Below are 19,678 nucleotides of genomic sequence, written 5' to 3' on the forward strand. Positions count from 1 at the left end.
TCCTAGCTGTCTCGACCTAAACTGTCTCCAGACATTGCCAAGCGTCCCCTGGAGAAGGGGGTGCAAGATCCCTCGGCTGAGAACCACTGCCTCAGGGGCTGACCATTCACCACCGAGTGACATCACGGTGGCTGAGTGACCCGACTCGACTGCTGACAACTGCGTGACCCTGAGTGATTACATCACCTTTCCGTGCCTGGGCATGGTTTCCTCACTTGGGCAGCGGCTTGACAACAGTACCCACCCTACAGCAGGCTACCACGAAGTTTCCGTGAGCAAACGCGCACAGTCTCAGAATGGTGCCAGGGGCACGGCACTCAGCAGCTGTTAGCTTCATGTCTCCCCAGCAGGACCAAGTTCCTGGGTGCAGACTGTATCTACTGTGTCTGGTTCCCACGGCCCCTCAGTCGTTCTCACGCACACACTGGGTTTCAATAGTGACCCGCTCACTAGTATGAAAGGGCATCCGTGAACCTTGGCCCGTGCGACTCAGTTGCCAAACGTGGGTGGGTCTGGTGTCCCCAACTCCCGGCCCGTGCCCCCCGGCCTCTCCACGTTACCACACCACCAGATCAGCCTTCCCTGGCTGGGCTCCGACTTGTCTCTGCCCACCGCCCATCAATTCAACCAGAAACTCCCGAAGAAGGCCACTTTCCTTTCTGTTATCTGCCTACCTAAGTCTTCCTCCTTCCAAGTCCACTCTAAAAATCAGATAAAATTCTCCCTCTGCATGCTTACTGCATTTCACCTCTATGTTGCTATTAGGGTCCACTGAACCCTTTTATTTTTTTGAAGATTTTATTTGAGCGCGTGCACGCGCGCAAGTGAGAAGGAGTGAGCATGAGTGGGGAGGAGGGGCAGAGGGAGAGGCAGAAGCAGGCTCCCCACTGAGCAGGAAGCCCAATATGGGGCTCGATCCCAGGACCCCGAGATCATGACCTGAACCAAAGACAGACACTTAACCGACTAAGCCACCCAGGTGCCCCAACACTGAGCCCTTGTAATGATCAATTATCCTCCACATGCATGCTGACATTCTGGCTTCTCCATAGTTCAGCTCAGCCTAACGGAGGCCCAATTAAACACGTCTGAATGAATACGTACGTTCAAAGTAGGTTCTTCAAACTTTTTTCTTTTTTTTTTTTTTAAAGTCACCTGTATACCCAGTGTGGGCTTGAACTCACGGCCCCGAGATCAGGAGTCACGCGCTCCCCCGACTGAGCCGGCAGGTGCCCCCAGCTTCTCTCATCATTAATGCAGATTACGAAGGGGTAGAAATGATTTAAGTGTAAGATGTAACAAAAAGAAATTAAATGAGGCCAAAGAGGGCTATTTTTTCCTCTGGGTAAGATAATCTTTTGAGGAATCAGAACGTATCTGTTCCATTAAAAACAAAGAGGTACCACCGTCACATTCCTTCCGCTCGCGTCGATTTCCCGCCCTCGAGCGCTCAGCCACGGATGTTGGCTTTTGTGATTTTCCTTAGTTTAAAACAACCATTGCATGAATTCATTCGTTTCCCCCCTCTCTCTCTCACACATGCACACACACAGCTACATTCTAGCTCACTGGCCTTCAGCAAACCCTGAGGGATGAAAGCCAGTCGTGGAATCCCAGTCCGCCTGGGGGGGTCGGTGCCTCGGGCGGAGCTGGGGTCTACAGACACCGCAGTGAAGGAGGAATGTTCCTACTGGCCATGCCGTCAGCAAGTCCCAAAGCACGCGACAAACTATGCAAAGGCCTTTGTTTCTAAGAAGAAAATCTAATTTCTTCCTCTCAGATATTCACGTTTTAGTCTCACGTGAGTAGCTTTTCTCAGCCTTACGCAAGAGTGTCCGTTCAGACTGAACGAGAAGTAATTATGCTCAGGTGGGAGAGGCAGCACGCAGCCTGTACCAGAAGCCCCCCCTTCTCATGGCATGTGTGGGACCCCCTTACACAAGCTCTGGGGGAGGACACGCTCACTTGGCTCCCAGCCACGGCCACTGCGAAGGAAACCGGCTCTCAGACTTGAAGCGTTTCCATGATTTCTAACAGGGATGGCCAATCGCCTCACGTACGTCTAGCTAACTTCAAGTGACTGGAGTACTGAGCAGCGGGAAATTCGGTCCAGGCTGAGTCTAGGCTTGGGGAAAAAGAGTGCTGTCATTGATGAGTGATGCCTGCAAGGGGCACAGCATGGACAGTGATGTTCTGTGAGCCAAATACACTGCCTTTGATCTAAAACAGTTTCAGGGAGGAGTCTGTATGTGTAACCTGGTGGTTTGGAGCCTGAGTGCGAGCCCATGCCTTTATTATCTGTGTCCTCCCTCCTCTGGGTCCAACGCTTCATTTATGTTCCTAAGATGAACGACGGAAAAGCAGTCGCACGTTACCCCCCTCAGGTGTACAACATTAGTCGCTTTCCCACGTGCAGGTACCTTAATGATGCTCTGGCAGGTGGACAGAGGCAAACCCACCAGGCTGGTGCCATTTATGGACATGATCTGGTCCCCGATGTTCAGCTTCCCCGATTTCTCGGCGGGCCCTCCGTGCATCATGTTGGCTATGATCACGGTTGGCAAGATGGACCCCCAGCCGGACTCCACGATCACCACACCTAGGATTTCTCCCTTCTGCTTCTCTATGAAGACCTGAAAGGAAAACACAGGACCAAGAACCTGCAGCAGCAACCATGCAGGGTAGCGACACAGCTCAAAGCTTCCCCCCACCTCCTGTTTGACTAAAGGAGAAAGGCATTTCCCTAACGGTTCTGACCCGGACAAGTCCTGTCTTCTCTTGATTCCATGGCATTTGGTGAGAAATGATGTAACACAGGTCCATACGATTTCCTGTAATGTTTGCTCCACATGAGCAATCCTGCCTTGGCCAGAGGAACACAAAGGACAGCAGGTGCTTTTTTCCTGCAGTCCCCGGGGAGCTCGGGAAGAGAGACTGCGTGGGTGGGGACATCGGTGGTGCATTATGGTTTCCAGAAATAGCTTTTGGATTCTATGCACAGGCTGCCCTATTCCATAGCACTTCACAAATTCCCTCCAACATTTAAGATTCTTGAGTTAAAAATAAATAAATAGACATTATAGAAACATTTCTTTGCAAGGCGCAAGCTGAAGAAAAAGGGGGAAAAATGATGCTAAGGTTATCACGGCAAAAAGGCTGGGAGCGCACGTAGGAAGACCGTACTCTAGACAGGCATAATGTGTGGCCTTCCTCGGCAGGGCAGAGGGGATGGCGGTCAGGTTTGGCTACCTGCAGCGTGCGCAGGGGGCAAGACGCTTTCTGGAAGTCTCTGACAAAGACCTCACATATTTATTTATCATGGTCACGGAGACACAGACGCTCGAACACACGCTGTGGTGGCGGCTGCCGGGGCCTGACGAAGCCCCTCACAGGCTGGTGTCCCCTCTCTCGGCTGCTGAAACTTGCAGCTGGCCGCTTCTCTGGAGAGCTGCCCCTCGGGAGACACTCCCTAAGACGGGTTGTTGAATTGCGTTCCCCTCGAAATTCACAGGTTGGAGGCCAAACTCCCAGTGCCTCAGGATATGATCTTATTTGGACTCAAGAGTCTTTACAGAGGTGATCAAGTTAGGATGAGGTCATTAGGGTGGGTCCTAATGCAGTGTGACTGGTGTCCTCACAGGAAGGGGGGTTGGGAGGAAGAGACATACATGCATAGAGGGGAGACGACGTCTTCACGTTGTCTTCACAGGGAGAAGACCATGCTCTCCAAGCCGGGGGGAGGGGCCTGGGACACACCCCTCCCCCACAGCCCGCAGAAAGAGCCGACCCTGCGGACACCTTGGTCTTGGACTTCTAGCCTCCGGAACTGTGAGACAATACATTTTTTGTTGGGCAGCGGCCTAGTCTGCCGTACTCTGTGAAGGCAGCCAAGTGCACCGATACACCCCCGTCAGATCGTGGCATCTGGGGCTGACTGGCACAGGGCACAAAGGCTGGCCAAGCCCTCTGGTCCAAGGTGGGACAAGCCCGCCCTGCGATCTGTGACCCGGAGCCGCCTCTGGATCAGAATGAAGCTCATCTCCAGCAAGGCCGTGCTCCTCCTCAGTGTCCCCACCACCTTGCTGCCCACACTCGCTTTTCCTGAGTGCACTCTCCCCGAAACCCCTTGAACAAGAGTCCCTGTCTCAGGCTCTGCTTCTAGGGAACAGAGGACACCTAACCTCCATCACTGAATAAAAAGATCGCTTTCTCATAACGGTACTTCTGTCTAGTGGATAAAGCCCAAGCCCCTCAGCTAGACTTTCAAGGCTCCCAGTTCTGACCTGAACCCTGTGTGGGCCTCTTCCCATCCTCTTCCACACACACACACTGTGTTCCAGCTGGGCCATCTCACCCATGGCTCCCCTGACAATTCCTGAGCTTTCTGACCTTCATGCTTCCATTACTTTGGCCAGCCCTTGCAAATCCTTTACGCTTTCCGAAGAACACCCAGACCTCCAGACCAGCTCAGAAGGCTGCGTTCTCCTCCAACACTCTCTCTGAAGCCATGGGGCAACCCCCGGAGGAGCCGGAGCACAGGGTCTATCACCCGAGTCCTGACCACTGCTCCCTTCTGCCGGGCACAGCGGCCTCTGACTAGCAGGTGTGCCCAGCACCATCACTGACCTTCTCCGTGCCCTTTCCTAGACGGTGGGCTTGGGAAGGGTGGGGTTCAGGTCCTACTCACCTCTAGAACCCACCCCAAACTGAGCTCAGGACTGCTGAGAGCGGAGGATGCCCCACCTTGGGGATGGCCCTCCATGGTGGTCTTTAATGACAGGGTCTTATGACAGGGGAGCTGGAGATGGGCCCAAGTCCTCAGCAACACCCTGCCAGCTACACTCCGCACCCCCCCTCCTGCCCCTGAAACTGATCTACCTTCCTTCCAAGGTGGGGCCACCCTGCACTCCCAGGGCTTCTGCCCGGCTGGCCGAGCTCAGAGAAGTACTTACATCTTTGCAGTTTTCCGACTTGGAGAAGTGGATCAGGTCATCGTTGTACATATCCTGGGTGTTGAGCAGGTCACTATACTCCTTCTGGCTGAGATCCTCAGGGTTGATGCCGTTGGCCCTGAGGAATTCCTGGTATGCCACGCTGAATGCCTGCCCGATGGACTGTGCTATCAGCTGGGCCTAGACAGTAGCCGGAGAGGGAAGACAGACGTCAACGGGTAGCAGGACTGGGAGCCCCAGGTGTCAGCTGGGCCTGTGGGTCTACACCTGGCACGAATCCCTGCCAAAGCCCAAGCTCAAAATTAGTAGGGACATGTTTCATTAGGAAAATGACCACAAGGGGGCTACTGGCATTCAGGGGACAGGAGTCAGAGATGCTGGACTTATTGCCATGAGGACAGTCTACACGATGGTGAACCATTTTCCATCCTGAACGATTCTCAAATGTCCCCCTGGACGCTCGTATGCGTGTAACACCAGGAGCAAAGCATCTGCATCCGGGACTCAACTTCAATTTATATAAAACACAAAGGCATTAATTGCACAGCTCTAATTCACACGAAACGTTCCAAGAATACAGCTGCTGTGTAACGCGAGAGAGGATGATGATTGTCTATGTCCAGCACTTTACCAGAAATAAGCTTCGTGACTTCGGAAAATCATTGGCATCAAGGCTGCTCGTGGTATCTGGGCGGCCAGTAAATCATGGCGCCATCAGCCCCTATGTTTGCTGCACAGCGAGGGGATTCTGCAGGAGTGTGTGGTCTGCGTATCTATTTCCTTATTGAGCCCTCAATTCAAAATGTCAAATAGAAGTGTTTACGTTATTCAGCGTTCTCACATCCAAACCTATTACTCAAGTGGGTGTAAGCGTCTGACGGCTCCACTATTCCTTCCGGAGCGGCCGGACCCAAGCATTTATATACTGTAGTAAGGACTTTATTTCAGTTTGTTTTCTTTTTACTTTCCCTCTGTGTTACATTTATGGCAATACTTCAGCTTGTGAATAAATTTTCAAAAGGGGAGGTTATATTATCTATGGATTTTATCTCAGGACAGAAACGGGCATCACATCTGTTGTACAAAGGGGGCTTGGCCCCCCTTGAGAGCCCTGCTCAAGTCCAGCCCCACCATTTTCCAGGTGAGGAGACTGAGGCCCAGAGACATGAAGAACTTGCTCAAGGTCACACAGCCCACAGGACAGGAATGCTGCTTCTGTGGTTCCTTCTCTGGCACTGGGCTTGGAGAGCCTCTTCCCGTGGTAAGTCATCCAGGCTACGGGTTCGGCTAGCCAGCAGCCACCAGGCACTTCTCACGTGTCCGTGCTGCATTAAATGCTATCCAAGGACCACTGCAGCCATCTGGACATCAAGCCGACAACAGAGGGAAGCAGGACAGCACCACAGGCCCTCATCCTAAGCTCTTGAGGCCATGTTTCAGAATCTAGAAATTTTTGGATTTCAGAAAGGTAAAAGCTGCATATATCATACATTGTCTAAAAACCCCATCAGAACCTGGCTAAGTGCCGTATAAACAATCAGTAATATTCTTACAGCAAAATGTGTAAGATGCACGGTGAGCTGGACAAATCCTATAAATTGTCTCATGGCAGTTCTGGGCAGGTTTATCAGCCGACTGACTACAAAAATCCCTTTTGCTTCTCAGAGCTCTTTTTCCCCCCCCTAAGATTTATTTTAGAGAGAGAGAGAGAGCATGAGTGGGGAGGGGCAGAAGGAGGGGGGAGAGAGAATCTCAATCAGACTCCATGCTGAGTGCAGAGCCCAATGTGGGGCTCGATCCCACAACCCTGAGATCCTACCTGACCTGACATCAAGAGCTGGGCGCTTTCCCGACTGAGCCGCCCAGGCGCCCCTCTCCGAGCTCGTTAGACTCTGGAACTGTAGGTCTGTTTTATCGTCCCCACCGCACATGCAGGGAACAGAGGTGGCAGTCAAGGTGTTCACTCCCTGGGAAGGGGGTGATGTGGGGGATGAATCCGGGCAGACGGACTCCAAAGCCCACCCTTGCACCCACCACGTGGGACTGCCTCTCCATAGGAAAACAACGAAAATCTTGAGAGCAATGTTTGAAACGCGCACACACATACTTCTAACCTCCTCTTCCTTGCCTTGCCTTCCGAACCGGGCTTTAAAAGCCGCAAACGTACGGTGAAATCAGAACCGCTACACGGCTGTGCTGAACTTTTCTCCCTCCGTGACTCTGGTGATGCCACAAGCCACAAGGAGGACCCACCGCCCTGAGTCCTGAGCAGGACAGGAAGGCATCGAGGCCCTCACTGGGACTGCGGTCAGCTGGCAGGCTGCCCCTTGCTGGTGGACACACGGGCTTCCGCTGTGTGGGCAGCATCCGCTGGGGCCACACGGCAGCCCGGCGGGGGGGGGGCACTGTCATTTTACATGAGCTTAGTGGCCTCACCGCCTGTACGCGGAGGCAGGATCCAGATCCGGCTCTCCCGGCTCTGGAGCCAACACTCCTCCTCAATGCTTCGGAAGCAAAGGGCTAAGATCCCCAGGCCCACTCCTGTCATAACTCCTGCTTCTCCATCCTTCCCTCTCGTCAGGATCTCCGAGGACAAGCAGTCCCTACTTAGAAGCCACAAGCCAGAAGGAGGTGGCAGAGGCATTCGCAGGCCTGCAGAGCAGAGCTAACTCGGACTTTACACCAGCCTGCAGGACTCACGAGCCGGAAGTGTCTAAATTCAACTTTCCAAACTTCCTGAGAAACCTCTAAAACTCATTCGCTCCCGGTCTGCGTGCTTGGCCTCAAGTTTTCAAGGTCTCTGCCTTCTCAGTGATCTTGTCCCTGGGGGCCTGTGTTCTAGAGAACCAGACCAGTGAACCATGGTGCAAAAAGCATGAGCACCTCCACGGCCCTGTGGCCGCAGCTGTGACAGCTCTGAGTCCCCAGGGAAGAGCAGTTTGCCTCTGCCTCTTGACTTTTTGCAGGAAGGCAACTTACTGCAGCTAGATGAACGCTCTTCTGCAGAAAGATGGCCTCCTGGAAGGAGCCAAGGTGACCACCGGCAATTTTTCTTTAAGTAGTGAAGGGCTCACTGCTCAATGTGAGAAACAGAGCTTACTCTGCTGTGGCAGGAGGAAAATCACAGTCAATGGCACAGACAAGGAAGGCCCTCTTGGCGAGGGGTGCGGGAGGGGTCTGCGGTGCCAGACCTTCCTGGGGCTATGGCCCTGGCTCTCAAGGGAGCTTCTAAGGCCTGCCAGGCTTTAGGAGAACCTGGGTGCTGATGTGGCTTGAAGCCTGGATGCCTCTCCAGCAGTTCCAGGGATGACTAGGAAAGAAGACAAATAGAAGGATGGGCCCTGCCTCTGTTGTGAACGAATTTTCTCTGTTAACCGCGTCACCCGGAAAGAGGGGGGGTAGGGATCACTGGTTTTGTGACAGGAGCAGCAGCTGGTCTTGTAAGGACTGGGAGTGGGCTGGTGGTGCTCCTGCCACCGCGGGGGTAGGAGCAGGAATCCTAACTTTCCCGTGGTCTAGAGGGCAATTCTACACAACTGAGAACTGTCCTTCCCAAATGTCCTCATGCCCAGGTGAGATGTGCTTGGGGTGCCCACGGGTCTAACCATCTGACCACATTCCTTCTACTCCTCTCTCGTTCTAAGCTGTCCTCAAACTGCACCAGCAGGTCCTGGCCTCAGGGCCTTTGCACTTGCTCTTTCCTCTCTCAGTTGATACAGGTCTCTCCTCAAATGTCACCTTCTCAGAGAAGACTTTGTTGATTACCTCACCTGACATAGCTCCTATCCCAGTTTTATTCTTCCTTATAGAACTCCTCACTATCTAGTTCTGTATTAAGTACATTTACCTCTTTTATTCTGTCTCCCTATAAGCCTCATGATGAATACCTCGCCTATTTATTCAGCCTTGTATTCCTAAAACAGTGCTTGACACATAGTAGGTGCTCAGTAAATACCTGTTTCTTGTACGATTAATGAGATGATTCAGGTTCTGAGAAAGAGAGAATCTGCCCCCCACCCCCAGGGGCAGCCCAGGTCACCCGGAGGGACACCAGGGGAGGCAGCCTTACATCCTCAGACTCAAAGACGTGGCAGATCATCTTGTACTGCCTTTTTCCATCCTGGGAGGGGTGGGAGGCTTCCACGTTCTCCTGGGAGTTAGAGCGGGGCATCCGCCTGCGGGCCATGAGTACGACGATGTTCCCGATGTCTGCTATATAGGAAATGGTCCTCAGAGGGTGGTCCATCATGGTCTCCTGGAGGGGCAAGGGAGAGGACGCTAAGTCCAGCAGCATCGAACGGCCTATGAGAGAGTCTGCCACCCCACGGCCCGGTCACGTGAGGTCCACATGTGGGGGCCCCTGGGGTTCACTGCAAAGACTGCTGGCAGGCTTACACGTGCCCACTCAGGCCCGGGGGCAGGAAGTGTCTGCGGCAGGCGGGAAAATTTCAGTCATTTTATAACCAGTAGAATCCCCAGTGGAGAAGTTAAAAAAAATAAGGTAAAAAGATGCATATGCGATGTTTATATTGTGTGTGTGTGTGTGTGTGTGTGTATGCATGATTTTAAATAAAATTTCTTAAAAGGCCAATCTGTTCAAGTTAATGAATCTCCTCATAAAAACTTACGAGATTATTAGCAAATAACATCCACGGTATATTGTTCCTGTGATCTTCAAGGGAATGGTCCCAAAAGCAGCACACCCCCTCCCCCCCAGGAGCAGGCACTGCAGACACAAACTTCTGGCACGTTTGGAAGCCAGAGGGTGAGGCCAGCTGCTCTAGGGACACGGGCACAGACCCTGAGCTGCCATGCTGGGCTGGGCATGTCACCCTGGGAAAGGTCGCAGGCCAGCTGATACCTGTGTGTCGGCATTCAATACTTTGATTCTCTGGGTAGAAATGAAGAGATCCACTTCGGTCATTGGCTGAGATTCACCTTCGGGAGCCTGAGAAGAAAAATGCACACGGAAGGAAAGCTTAACCTCCTACCCCGACTCAAGTGCACAGCAGCAAGGTTAGCTCACACACAGAGGCGCTGAGACACAGTCACCAGAACGGCAGTGCTGACTCCAGATTTAGACGCCAAAGCTGAAGGGACCACGGAGGATGGACTGACGGACGAGCGTTAGCATTGCCAGGTCATAGGGGAAAATGCCGAATCCCCTCTACTCCTGCCCCTACGGAAGCAGTAACTCACTGCTGATTTGACTCTACGAGCAAGGATTGTGCATGCCCTTTCGGCAAGGCTTTTCGAGCCCAACAGGTGGAAGAATAAGGGCAACGGACCCATACCCCAAGACCTTGGAAAAGCCACTTAGAGTCTGCCCCCGGCCCAGTGATGGGGGACAACGTCTGTAGCAGGTGCAAACGAAGTCATTTGGATGCAGTTCTGGTAAGAGGGTCTTCATGTTCATACACCACCACAGCAACACAGAAGCAGTCCCCACTCCTGGAGCCACCCCATGAAGGAACCCCAAATGCCTCAATACCCGAGGGGCAGCCCATAAGCACCTAGAAGCTCCATGACCAAAAAAGCGCCTCCGTCTGGTTCATTTAGGGTTTAACTCCGCACAGTGTGGTTATTAGCGAGTTTTCTTTTTTGCATCCAGCAATCTGACAAAATCCGCAAGTCAAACGTGACTATAATTGAACAGACCCAAGTCCCTGCCGCATTAATGCTCCTGGATGGTGGGAACTTCCGCGCTACTGTAGGATTCATTTAGCATCTCCAATCTGCTCCCTGTTGTTTCTCTGATGTGAAATGACTCATGAGCAACAGAAAACAGCCACTTTAGGCAACTAAGTTTTGAGAAACGTTGGCTAATGGGGCGGTTCAAAAAGAAATCTGAACGAAAACTTGCTGGATGCAGAAAACAAAAACACAAAATAATAAAAAGGCAAAACATAAATAAACGAAAAAAACAGGCATAACACCAAGCTGATGAAGTTTTTGTACTGCACCTTCTTTCTGCTTTTGGCTAATTTCTGGGCCATCTGCTTAGCATGGAACAAACAGAGACAGGAGAACAGTTAGAAAAGAATTTGCAGAGACTCAAAGTCGAAAAGGGAATCGACAAAATTAATATCAAGGGTGGCATAAAGCATTTCTGCGTGAGGAGGACAGACTTTAAAAAATCCTACTCTGTAGACAATCAATTTCCTAACTCAAAATTTAGTAGGTGGCAGGGGCTGTAGGAAGAAGTGCTTCTTATACTTAACGGCAATTGATGCTTTCAAAGAACCAACTTGGTTCTGCTGATTTTCTTTACTGTATGCCTGTTTGCTAGGTCACTGATTTCAATCCACATCTTAATCTCCTTCTACTTTCTTTGGGTTAAATTGGCTGATTTTTTTCTAGCTTCCTGAGACAAAAATTTAAATTACAGATTTATAAACTTTTCGCCTGATAGTATTTACTTAAAGCTGTGACTCTCCCTCCAAGTACTGCATTAGCCATACCCCACAAATTTTGATATGTTGTAATTATCGCTTCAAAACGTCTAATTCCCAGGGATTTCTCCTTTGAACTCTGGATTATTTAGAATTGTGCTATTAATTTTATCACATTGGAGAATTTTCTAGTTATCTTTTTGATACTGGTTTCTGAAATAATTCCACTGTGGTCAGAGAACATACCCTGATTCCAAACCTTTTGCACTGTGCTGAGTCTTAGCCCTATGGCCCAGAACATGACCAACTGTGATGAATGTCAGGTGGACTTCAAAAGCTGCATTCTTCGGTTGTTGGGAACAGTGTTCTATCAATTGTCAATGAGGTCAATTATGTTGGTTAAGGGTACGGTTCAAATCTTCTATGTATTTGATTTTTCCTTGTCTATTTGTCCTAAAATTTACTAAGAGAGGTGTGTTAAAATCTCCAACTGCTACTGTGGATTTGTCTGTGTCTCCTTTTGGCTCTGTCAATCTTTGCTTTATCTATTTTATATCTATGTTATAAGGTACCTATGTATTTAAGGTGCTTATGTCTCCCTGTTGAATTGATCTTTTTATTTTTCTTCATCTTTAGTAATAATTCTTGCTTTAAGCTTGTGTAATATTAATATGGCCTATTCCTAACTAGAAATATCAGTAATATTCCCTCCTTTACTCATAAGTAGAAGCTAGTATAGTTGATTTGAAAAAAAGAGAGAGAGACTGCAGGCTGATTGTCTAAAATTGAATCCTGGCTCTCCCTCCCACTAGTTGTGTGACTTGGCTCAAGCCGCTTACTACCTCTGTGCCTCAGTTTCCTCATCTGTAAAATGAGGATAAAAACAGGGCTGTTTTGAGGATAAAATAAATGTATGCAAAGCTCTTAGAACAGTGCCTGGTGCATTATCCACACTACATTTGTTTGTTATACGATTAAAATCTACCTAGGTCAGGGGCGCCTGGGTAGCACAGACGTTAAGCGTCTGCCTTCGGCTCAGGGCGTGATCCCGGCGTTCCGGGATCGAGTCCCACATCGGGCTCCTCCACTACGAGCCTGCTTCTTCCTCTCCCACTCCCCTGCTGTGTTCCCTCTCTTACTGGCTGTCTGTCACATAAATAAATAAAATCTTTAAAAAAAAAATCTACCTAGGTCAGAAAGCAATTTCTTGGCTTGGGGTAAGGCTTGCTAGACACACACAGATCTTGTACGAATAATGGTGAGTCAATGGCCAAACCACGAACGCTGTTGTGGTGATGAGGGTGGGTGGAAGATCGTCTGCTCTCTCACACTCCTTGGTACTCACCTGTGGAAAAGCCCTTTTGCTCCCAGCAGCACACCTCTATTTCATGAATGAGTCAAATGTGTTGTCTGTTCTACCTCACTGTGGAGAAACTGGATGAGTCAGCGATCCAAACACCACGTACTTAATCTCTGGTATAGCCAGGAAACTAGAGCAGCCCTGCTCCCACACAGCCACCCCAGGGCTCTTACTGGTGGTCATGAATCCATGGTGAACAGTCTGCTCTGGAAAGGTCAGAAGACAGCAAGTGCAAGGGGTATTGTAACTGTGGCACGTGATGGTGGAAATGTGTCTGCGTCTGAGGAGTGGCCCCATGCCAATGCTACACCACGCAGATTCCTATGTGGAATCCGAGAGTCCTGCTGGGGGTGTTCTCATCTGTATCAGCTCTAATCCTCATGATATAAATGACTGTTCTGAGATCCTGCTGTGTGTGTGTGTGTTTTCTATCACCTCCCCTGAAATTATCTGCCAGGAATGTAAGAATTTCTAACATTTTTGATACCAAGACCTATCAGCTATTGGTCAAAATTCTTCACTCTAAGGAGCAGTGATCTGAAAGGGTCCTCTCAAAGGAAAATAAGACCACTACAATGGAATGACCAACTTCTGGTTTTTTTTTACTGGCATGAGTGATGAGGAAAGAACTGAAAAGGCAAACTGAATTTCATGAAGGGCATTCTGAAGTAATATTGATGGAATTAAAAGTATTTTATGCACTTAAAGTAAAAACATCTTTTCAACCACATAGGATCTTCGGGTGCCCTGCAACTAATTATAATTTAAAATTTACACTTGACGTTGGGAAGGGGTGGGATCTGGAATGAGAAACTGAAGTAGCAGAGAAGCCCAGGAGAAATGTAAAGCCAGCATTAAAATCTGCGTGCTTCGTGGGGCTGATTACGGCTTGCCCCCCAGCAGGCTGCGGGGCAAAGGACACAGACTGTGGCACTATTGTCCACCCATTCACTCTGCACTGTGTACTGAGCGCTTACTGCTAATCCTCTCTAGGTTAGTCATGCTAGGGAACCTTCTGACGATTCCAGCTTTCCTTTCCCCAGCTGACATTTACGGAGCCCTTGCTCTGAGCCAGTGTCCTTCTAAGTCGTTCACGTGTATAGCAATGTGAAAGCTTACAGTAACCCTGTGAGGTAGGCACTACTGTATTCTCCTCTTGCAGAAGTGGAAACTGAGGCACAGAGAGACTAATTAACTGGCTCAAGGTCACACAGCTGTGAAGAGGCAGAATAGAGATTCGAACCCTGGAAGACTCACTCTAAACCACTAGTTGTGCAACTTAGGCAAGTTTCTCGTTTATAAACTTCCCAGTTTGTCTGTAAATAGGGTTAATAATACCTACCTCACAGGATTCCCCACTCCCTCTGTTTTGAGGAGTAAGTTCATGTATGTGAAGGACCTGCTGTAAGTGTTCATATCCTCTTAATCACAGACTTCTTCGAGTCAGATGGGAATCATGTAGCTTATACAAAGCCTCAATGATAGAGATTTTAATTTTACAATTAAGTCCTGATTTTTGATATTTCAAGAAAACCTTTCCATAAAAGAATAGAAAAATCTGATCTTTTGGGACAAGCTAGTCAAGACAAATATGAGAATGTCTGATAATGAATGCTCCTTACACAAATGCATAGACCAAAAACATCCAACACCATTTGTGAGCTAACCACACGAGCTTCACAAATGTGGGAAGAATGGAGACACATACGCCATACTCCGCGTGGACACGAAGCAGTTTCCAGGGCTCAAGCAGAGCTCAGCTGGTGAGCCCCGCTTCTGGCCACAGAGCAGAACATGCAGCGGGCATGAGGGTGGGATGAAGCATGGGGATGTAGTGGAGAGATAGGAAGACGAGGGACCTAGCCGCCCTGGCTTCGGGTTTGGTTTGCTAGGTAGGGTTAAGGCATGGTTCCCACGCTGTGGGCGGCGTGGGGTGTCTCTACCTACGGTGCTGTAGTTACTGCCATTCTGTAGGGCAGAAGTTTCTCCCAAAACGTGTTCCAGACAATCTTACCACTAGACTCTAGCAGGTATCACACAGTGATAATGTATTCCGTGCTCAAATAATGATGGGGTTTCTGGTTAAACCAAATGAATTAGATCTCCTTAGTACAGGACTTCTCAAAATCTTTAATAGCAAAACATCCATACTGGGAACTATCCAAAAAAGAGATAAATTGTGCAGTGTTTCCTGAGCTAACGCGCCAACAGAACCTTATCAGTGGGAAGCACTCAGCTTGACAGGAGGGAATGCCCCAAGGCAGTCGGAGAAAAGATACCCCATAAGGCTGGGGTGGTCTATGCTTCCCCACTTTGTACTGTATATCAGAACTTCCTGGAGGGCTTACGAAAACACAGATTCCTGGGCCCTTACCCCATTATGAGTTTCTGACGGGGGTGGGCCTGAGAACCTGCATTTCTAGCAAGTTCCCAGGTGGTGCTGATGCCCCCTGTGACGGGATCCCATTCTGAGAACCACCTCTTTAATGCGTTCCTTAGTTGGATGGGGCCTCCTAAAAGGGTATTATGTCTTCTCAAAAATGACCACCCACAAAGGCAGAAAGGGTACGTTAGGGAGGGTCCAAAGATGAAAAAAAAAAAATTAAGAAAAATGGCAGATGTCTTCTAATTCTGCTATTGCATTTAGGTACACCTTATTATATTTTGGCAGATGGAAAAAAACCTTTTAATTTCAGATTCCTCCGCCTGCCTTTTGTTATTGTTACTTAAACACTCTTCTTGGTTCCCTTCCAGACTGCACGTTTCTCAAGGTCAAGGACTGGGTGTTGGGTAGTTTTTATCTCCTGAGATGCCTATCACAAGGGTCTGTAAAGGAACACTTTGCTTCCGGAGCCAAATTCCTTTGTTTTCTTCTCATGTTAAGTAGAAGATTTCTGGCCAAACCACAAATCCAAATTTCCCCACTTGGCAAATAAATCTATAAATCCTTTAAATTAAGAAAACAGTAATTCTTCAAACTCCCAAGTGCAAATCCAATAAGCACCCCAATCGACCAACGGAAGAGAAATTAAAGACGGTTTTGAAAGCAAAGTTTCAGGGGTGGTGTTTGCTCAGAGACAAAGCAGCACAAACAACCATGTCCACGCAGGACTCCCGGTGAGGAAGGGCTCAGCCACGTCCAAGGGGTCAAACAGACCACGTAGGCAGAAGAGAGAAAGAGGGGTGAGACAGGGCCCCCCGCGGGGAATCGGGGAAGGAGGAGGAATCAGAAGCAGGACACCCTTCTGTCTTTGTTCAGATGAGAGCACCAAGGCGGAAATTTACTAATCAGTTTGGGCTGAGGATATTGCTCAATGGATTTCCAAATAAATGCATAAAGCTTTTCCCCTTCCTTCCTGGACAGACACTGTAAAATCTGTAGCTTCCTTCCTCTCTGAATCTTTAGAGAGGTGGCCTGGAGTAACTCATTCCTGAAGGTCAGGCTCTCTTTAGGAAAAATTGGCACCACCTCCCTTCTAGAAAGGTGTCACCCAGCACGGGCAGGCACCATAGCGCAAGCGCCGGGAGACCATCGCGACTGATCCGGATAAACGCTCCGGGCTCCCTGGTGCCCTCTGCAGGAGGTGAAATGTCGGTGCACATCCCTACACAGTGACTTTTTAGGGGGTGCAGAAATAAACCGGGGGTCTAAATACTGTCTCCACCTAGAATTTGAAAAAGCGTCAGTCTGGGTGTAACGTCAAGCAATCTGACGGGCGTTTAAATAGATGTAAAAGGAACAGGAGGCAGGAAATACTTGATGACAGGCAGCAGTTCCTTCAGATGCATAGAAGCACGTTGCAAATGATACTGATAAATGAAATGCAACCATTTAGCTTTACCGCTCTATAATGAATTCCTCACGCTACCATAATTTGCTGTAAAAATAAATATATGTTTTCCAGATGCCTACTCTGCTCTTGGCAGGTCTAAAATGGATTTATAATCAGCCTCATCTTGCTTGTTCTGATCAACACCACCACCTAATTTTTTTGTTCGGATCAACTGTGGAACTTCCAGAGACCCATCCTCTGAAGCTTCAAAGTAAACTTCCTGGTTTTTGATCAGGGAAGCTGGCCTTCAGGAAGGGAAAAGCGTGTGGAACCTCACTGTGGAACTCGGAAGCTGTAATTCACGGCACACTTGGTCCTGGGTGGGTTCTGGCGCTGGGTGGCACAGCCTACCCTGAGCGTGGCTTTCTGTTCTGGGGATGTGCCTGCTCCCTTCCTCGGGGTCACAGAGCAGTGGAAAGACAAAGTATCCGTGGGAGTCATGGGCTACCACAAGGTGCCCAGAATGAAGCCCGGACCTGAACACGTTTGACACCTCAATGGACAGAAGCTGGGAGAAGTCCTCTCAAAGCCTCGGGGGGTCTTCAGTGCTCCGTTGAGGCGGACTGCCGGGGGAGGCACCTGAATAGACTCTGGCACTGTTTCCTGACAGGGGCAGAGGGGGTGCTCTGGCATTCTGTGGGAGTTAAATCTGCAACCTGTGCCCCCAGCTTGGACAGTATACGGTGGCCAGCAGTCCTGGTTCTGGCCCCCTATTGCCAGTAAAAATACCCCCCAGACACTGTGGCACCCCGAAGTGCCCCCCACCTGCTTCCTAAAGCTGCTTCTGGAGGTGGTGGTCCCCATCTGTCAGAAAACCAGTGAGTGAAGCATGCCAGGTCCCTGTACTCCCACTGATCCTGGGGATCATTAGCATGTGTCCAGAGGGGAAGCTGCTTCCTGGTGTCATGGCCTGCAGTGACCTTCCATGGACACTAGCCCCTCACGCAAGTGCATGCCCCGGATAACAGCCTGCAGAGTCTCGGGCAAATGTAAGCTCTTGGTATAAATTCCCGACAGCCCGTTATCCTCACCTCCAGGGCCTTCCCCTGTGTGCCCGTTAAATAAGACCCCCGTGGAGCTTACCAAAACCTTGCTCTTTCTGGTATGAATTGGCCAATACAAACCCAGGAACCGCAAAGTATTCCACTCACAGACCCTCATTAAGACATGTGCCCCACGTTCTATCTCACCCTCTGCCTGCACTCACTTGGCCTTGAGCCCCAGCCTGCGGCCCCCTTGAGGCAGGCTGGCTGCTTCCTTGAGGACCTGTGAATAATAAACATCTCTATTTCCATTTCCCTTGTGCTCTTTTGCTCAACCATCGGGCACCCCGGGGCTCTGCTGAACAAGTATTAACAAAATCGGAACGTGCTCTGTTTGGTAACTGTGGGACATCAGGAGTCACAATTACGTCCCCAGAGACTTTGTTTTTAAAAGTTATTTGCCTGCACAGTACAGTGCCTGGAAAGCAGCTTGCCCTCTCATACAGATTTGTGTGTTCTTGTTTTGAATGCCGTGCCTGGGGCAGGCTCCATTCAGGAGGACTTTGGGGAGATCTAGAGGTATTCACGCCCCCTCTCTAGGATAAAACAGTTAGAAGGAATTAGGCCAAGACTAGATGGGCAGCTCAATGGGAACCTGATATTCCACCAGTAACATTCGTGAGTCTGAAAGACCCAGAAGGTACGAAGGTCAGTTTGACATGCTGTCATGGGGTCGTCCTGCAGGGAGCCACACATCTCTGTGGGTAGGGGTGGGGCTTCCCTCGACAGAAGTGGACCTTCCCACTGTCAGTCTCACTGGCAGAGGCTAATTCTGGGAGAAGACACGGCCGCCGCAGCGGTGGGCCCTGAGGTTCATACACCCTGGATGAAGGGATAGAGTTGGTCCTAGATACCTGGCAGAAGCGGGCGGGCCCCGTCCGCAATCGTGACATTGGTCTGGCCTGTCACTGTGCGGTTGTGAGCTGCTCTCTGGTTTAGACATCCTAATTCCTGAAAGGCCAGCAGTCGTAGCGGCATCACACGCTGCAGCGTGGGCTTGCTGTACTGTGGACAGCTCAGCGGAGAACCAGTGCTGAGCTCCGGAGACAAGGGCCTCTTCCAAGAGGGTGTAAGAGCAGCCAGCCATGTGTGGCCCTCAAAGCCATGGACGGCAGTTCGATGAGGAAGCAATGACAGTGGGCTGGGGGACACTCCGACAGCACCCCAGGGACCTGCACCACGACTGGGCAGCAGGGGGCTCAGTCATCACAGTGAGGGCCTCTTGCTTACATTCCCAGCATGTGAATGACACGGGAGTCAGCCTGGGCGGAAGGGCCAGAGACACTGTCTCTCTGCCCTACACGACCTCTGTGCCTCCTTGCTCCCTGGTTCCGTCAGCCCGCGGGGGCCCTGCACTCCTGGGCACCCACCATCTTACACTCTTCCCTCCTGCTCGGGTCCACCCTGCACATTCGCTGGCTTGATTCATTTCTGCTGGTGCTACGGAGCCGAGGGGAAGGATCACACCTTATAAATGGCTATTTCCCTTCCCTCCTGAGACTGTGAACAGCCTTGTACACTTGAGTAAGTGCTCAAGGAATACTTTTTCCTGGGTGAAGGACCCTAAGTTACTGCCTCGCGCTCATGCTTCTTCCACTTTCCACACGGCCAAACACCAGAAAGGGACCGAGGAACGTGTGCACAAGACAGTATGGAAAAGGGAATGGCTCCTTGAGGGCGAATGTGATTTTGAAGCTGAAGGTGGATATAGCCAAATCTGGTGAGTCCTAACCTGTTCCAACTTGCCTGAAATACCTGGTTCTGGGTTTTTCGGTGGTGCTGCTATCCCTGGGGCTCTGGGTAGATTGGCCTTGTGGCCCCAGCCTGGCTGCCCAGTGGTTCCGGGTGCTGGTGGCATTCTAATGGCACGGGACCTGTCCCCGGAGCCCTGCGTCTGTCCAGGATTCCAGGTGGTCCTGGCATCCTGGTGGAGATTCTCGGGCTCTGCATTTCCACGGGTCAAGCTGGTTTTGGCTGGCTCGAGCTAGTTGTGAATGGTTTAAACCAGATGAAAGTAGTTCTTCTTGGATCAAACAGGCTTGCTTTTTAAAAAATCTTGATTAAGCAAATTCCAACAGGCTCTGACTGGCTCAAACGA

The 19,678-nt window shown here is 50.2% G+C and overlaps 1 protein-coding gene across 4 annotated transcripts in view; it reads right to left on the reverse strand.

Annotated features, from left to right (window-relative positions):
- APBA1 (amyloid beta precursor protein binding family A member 1) overlaps positions 1-19,678 on the reverse strand; it is a 195,669-nt gene that overhangs the window by 12,352 nt on the left and 163,639 nt on the right. For 3 of the 4 annotated variants that reach the window (XM_026519341.4, XM_057305579.1, XM_057305578.1), the window contains exons 6-10: positions 10,916-10,948; positions 9,814-9,900; positions 9,022-9,207; positions 4,953-5,132; positions 2,421-2,633 (exon numbers count right to left, since the gene is read on the reverse strand). In XM_026519341.4, coding sequence (XP_026375126.2) covers positions 2,421-2,633; positions 4,953-5,132; positions 9,022-9,207; positions 9,814-9,900; positions 10,916-10,948 — 699 coding nt within the window. The remainder of the gene's footprint in view (positions 1-2,420; positions 2,634-4,952; positions 5,133-9,021; positions 9,208-9,813; positions 9,901-10,915; positions 10,949-19,678) is intronic. The other variant, XM_057305580.1, reaches the window with a different exon arrangement.

This window comes from Ursus arctos, unplaced genomic scaffold (genome assembly GCF_023065955.2).
Source record: "Ursus arctos isolate Adak ecotype North America unplaced genomic scaffold, UrsArc2.0 scaffold_33, whole genome shotgun sequence".
Classification (NCBI taxonomy): Eukaryota; Metazoa; Chordata; class Mammalia; order Carnivora; family Ursidae; genus Ursus; species Ursus arctos.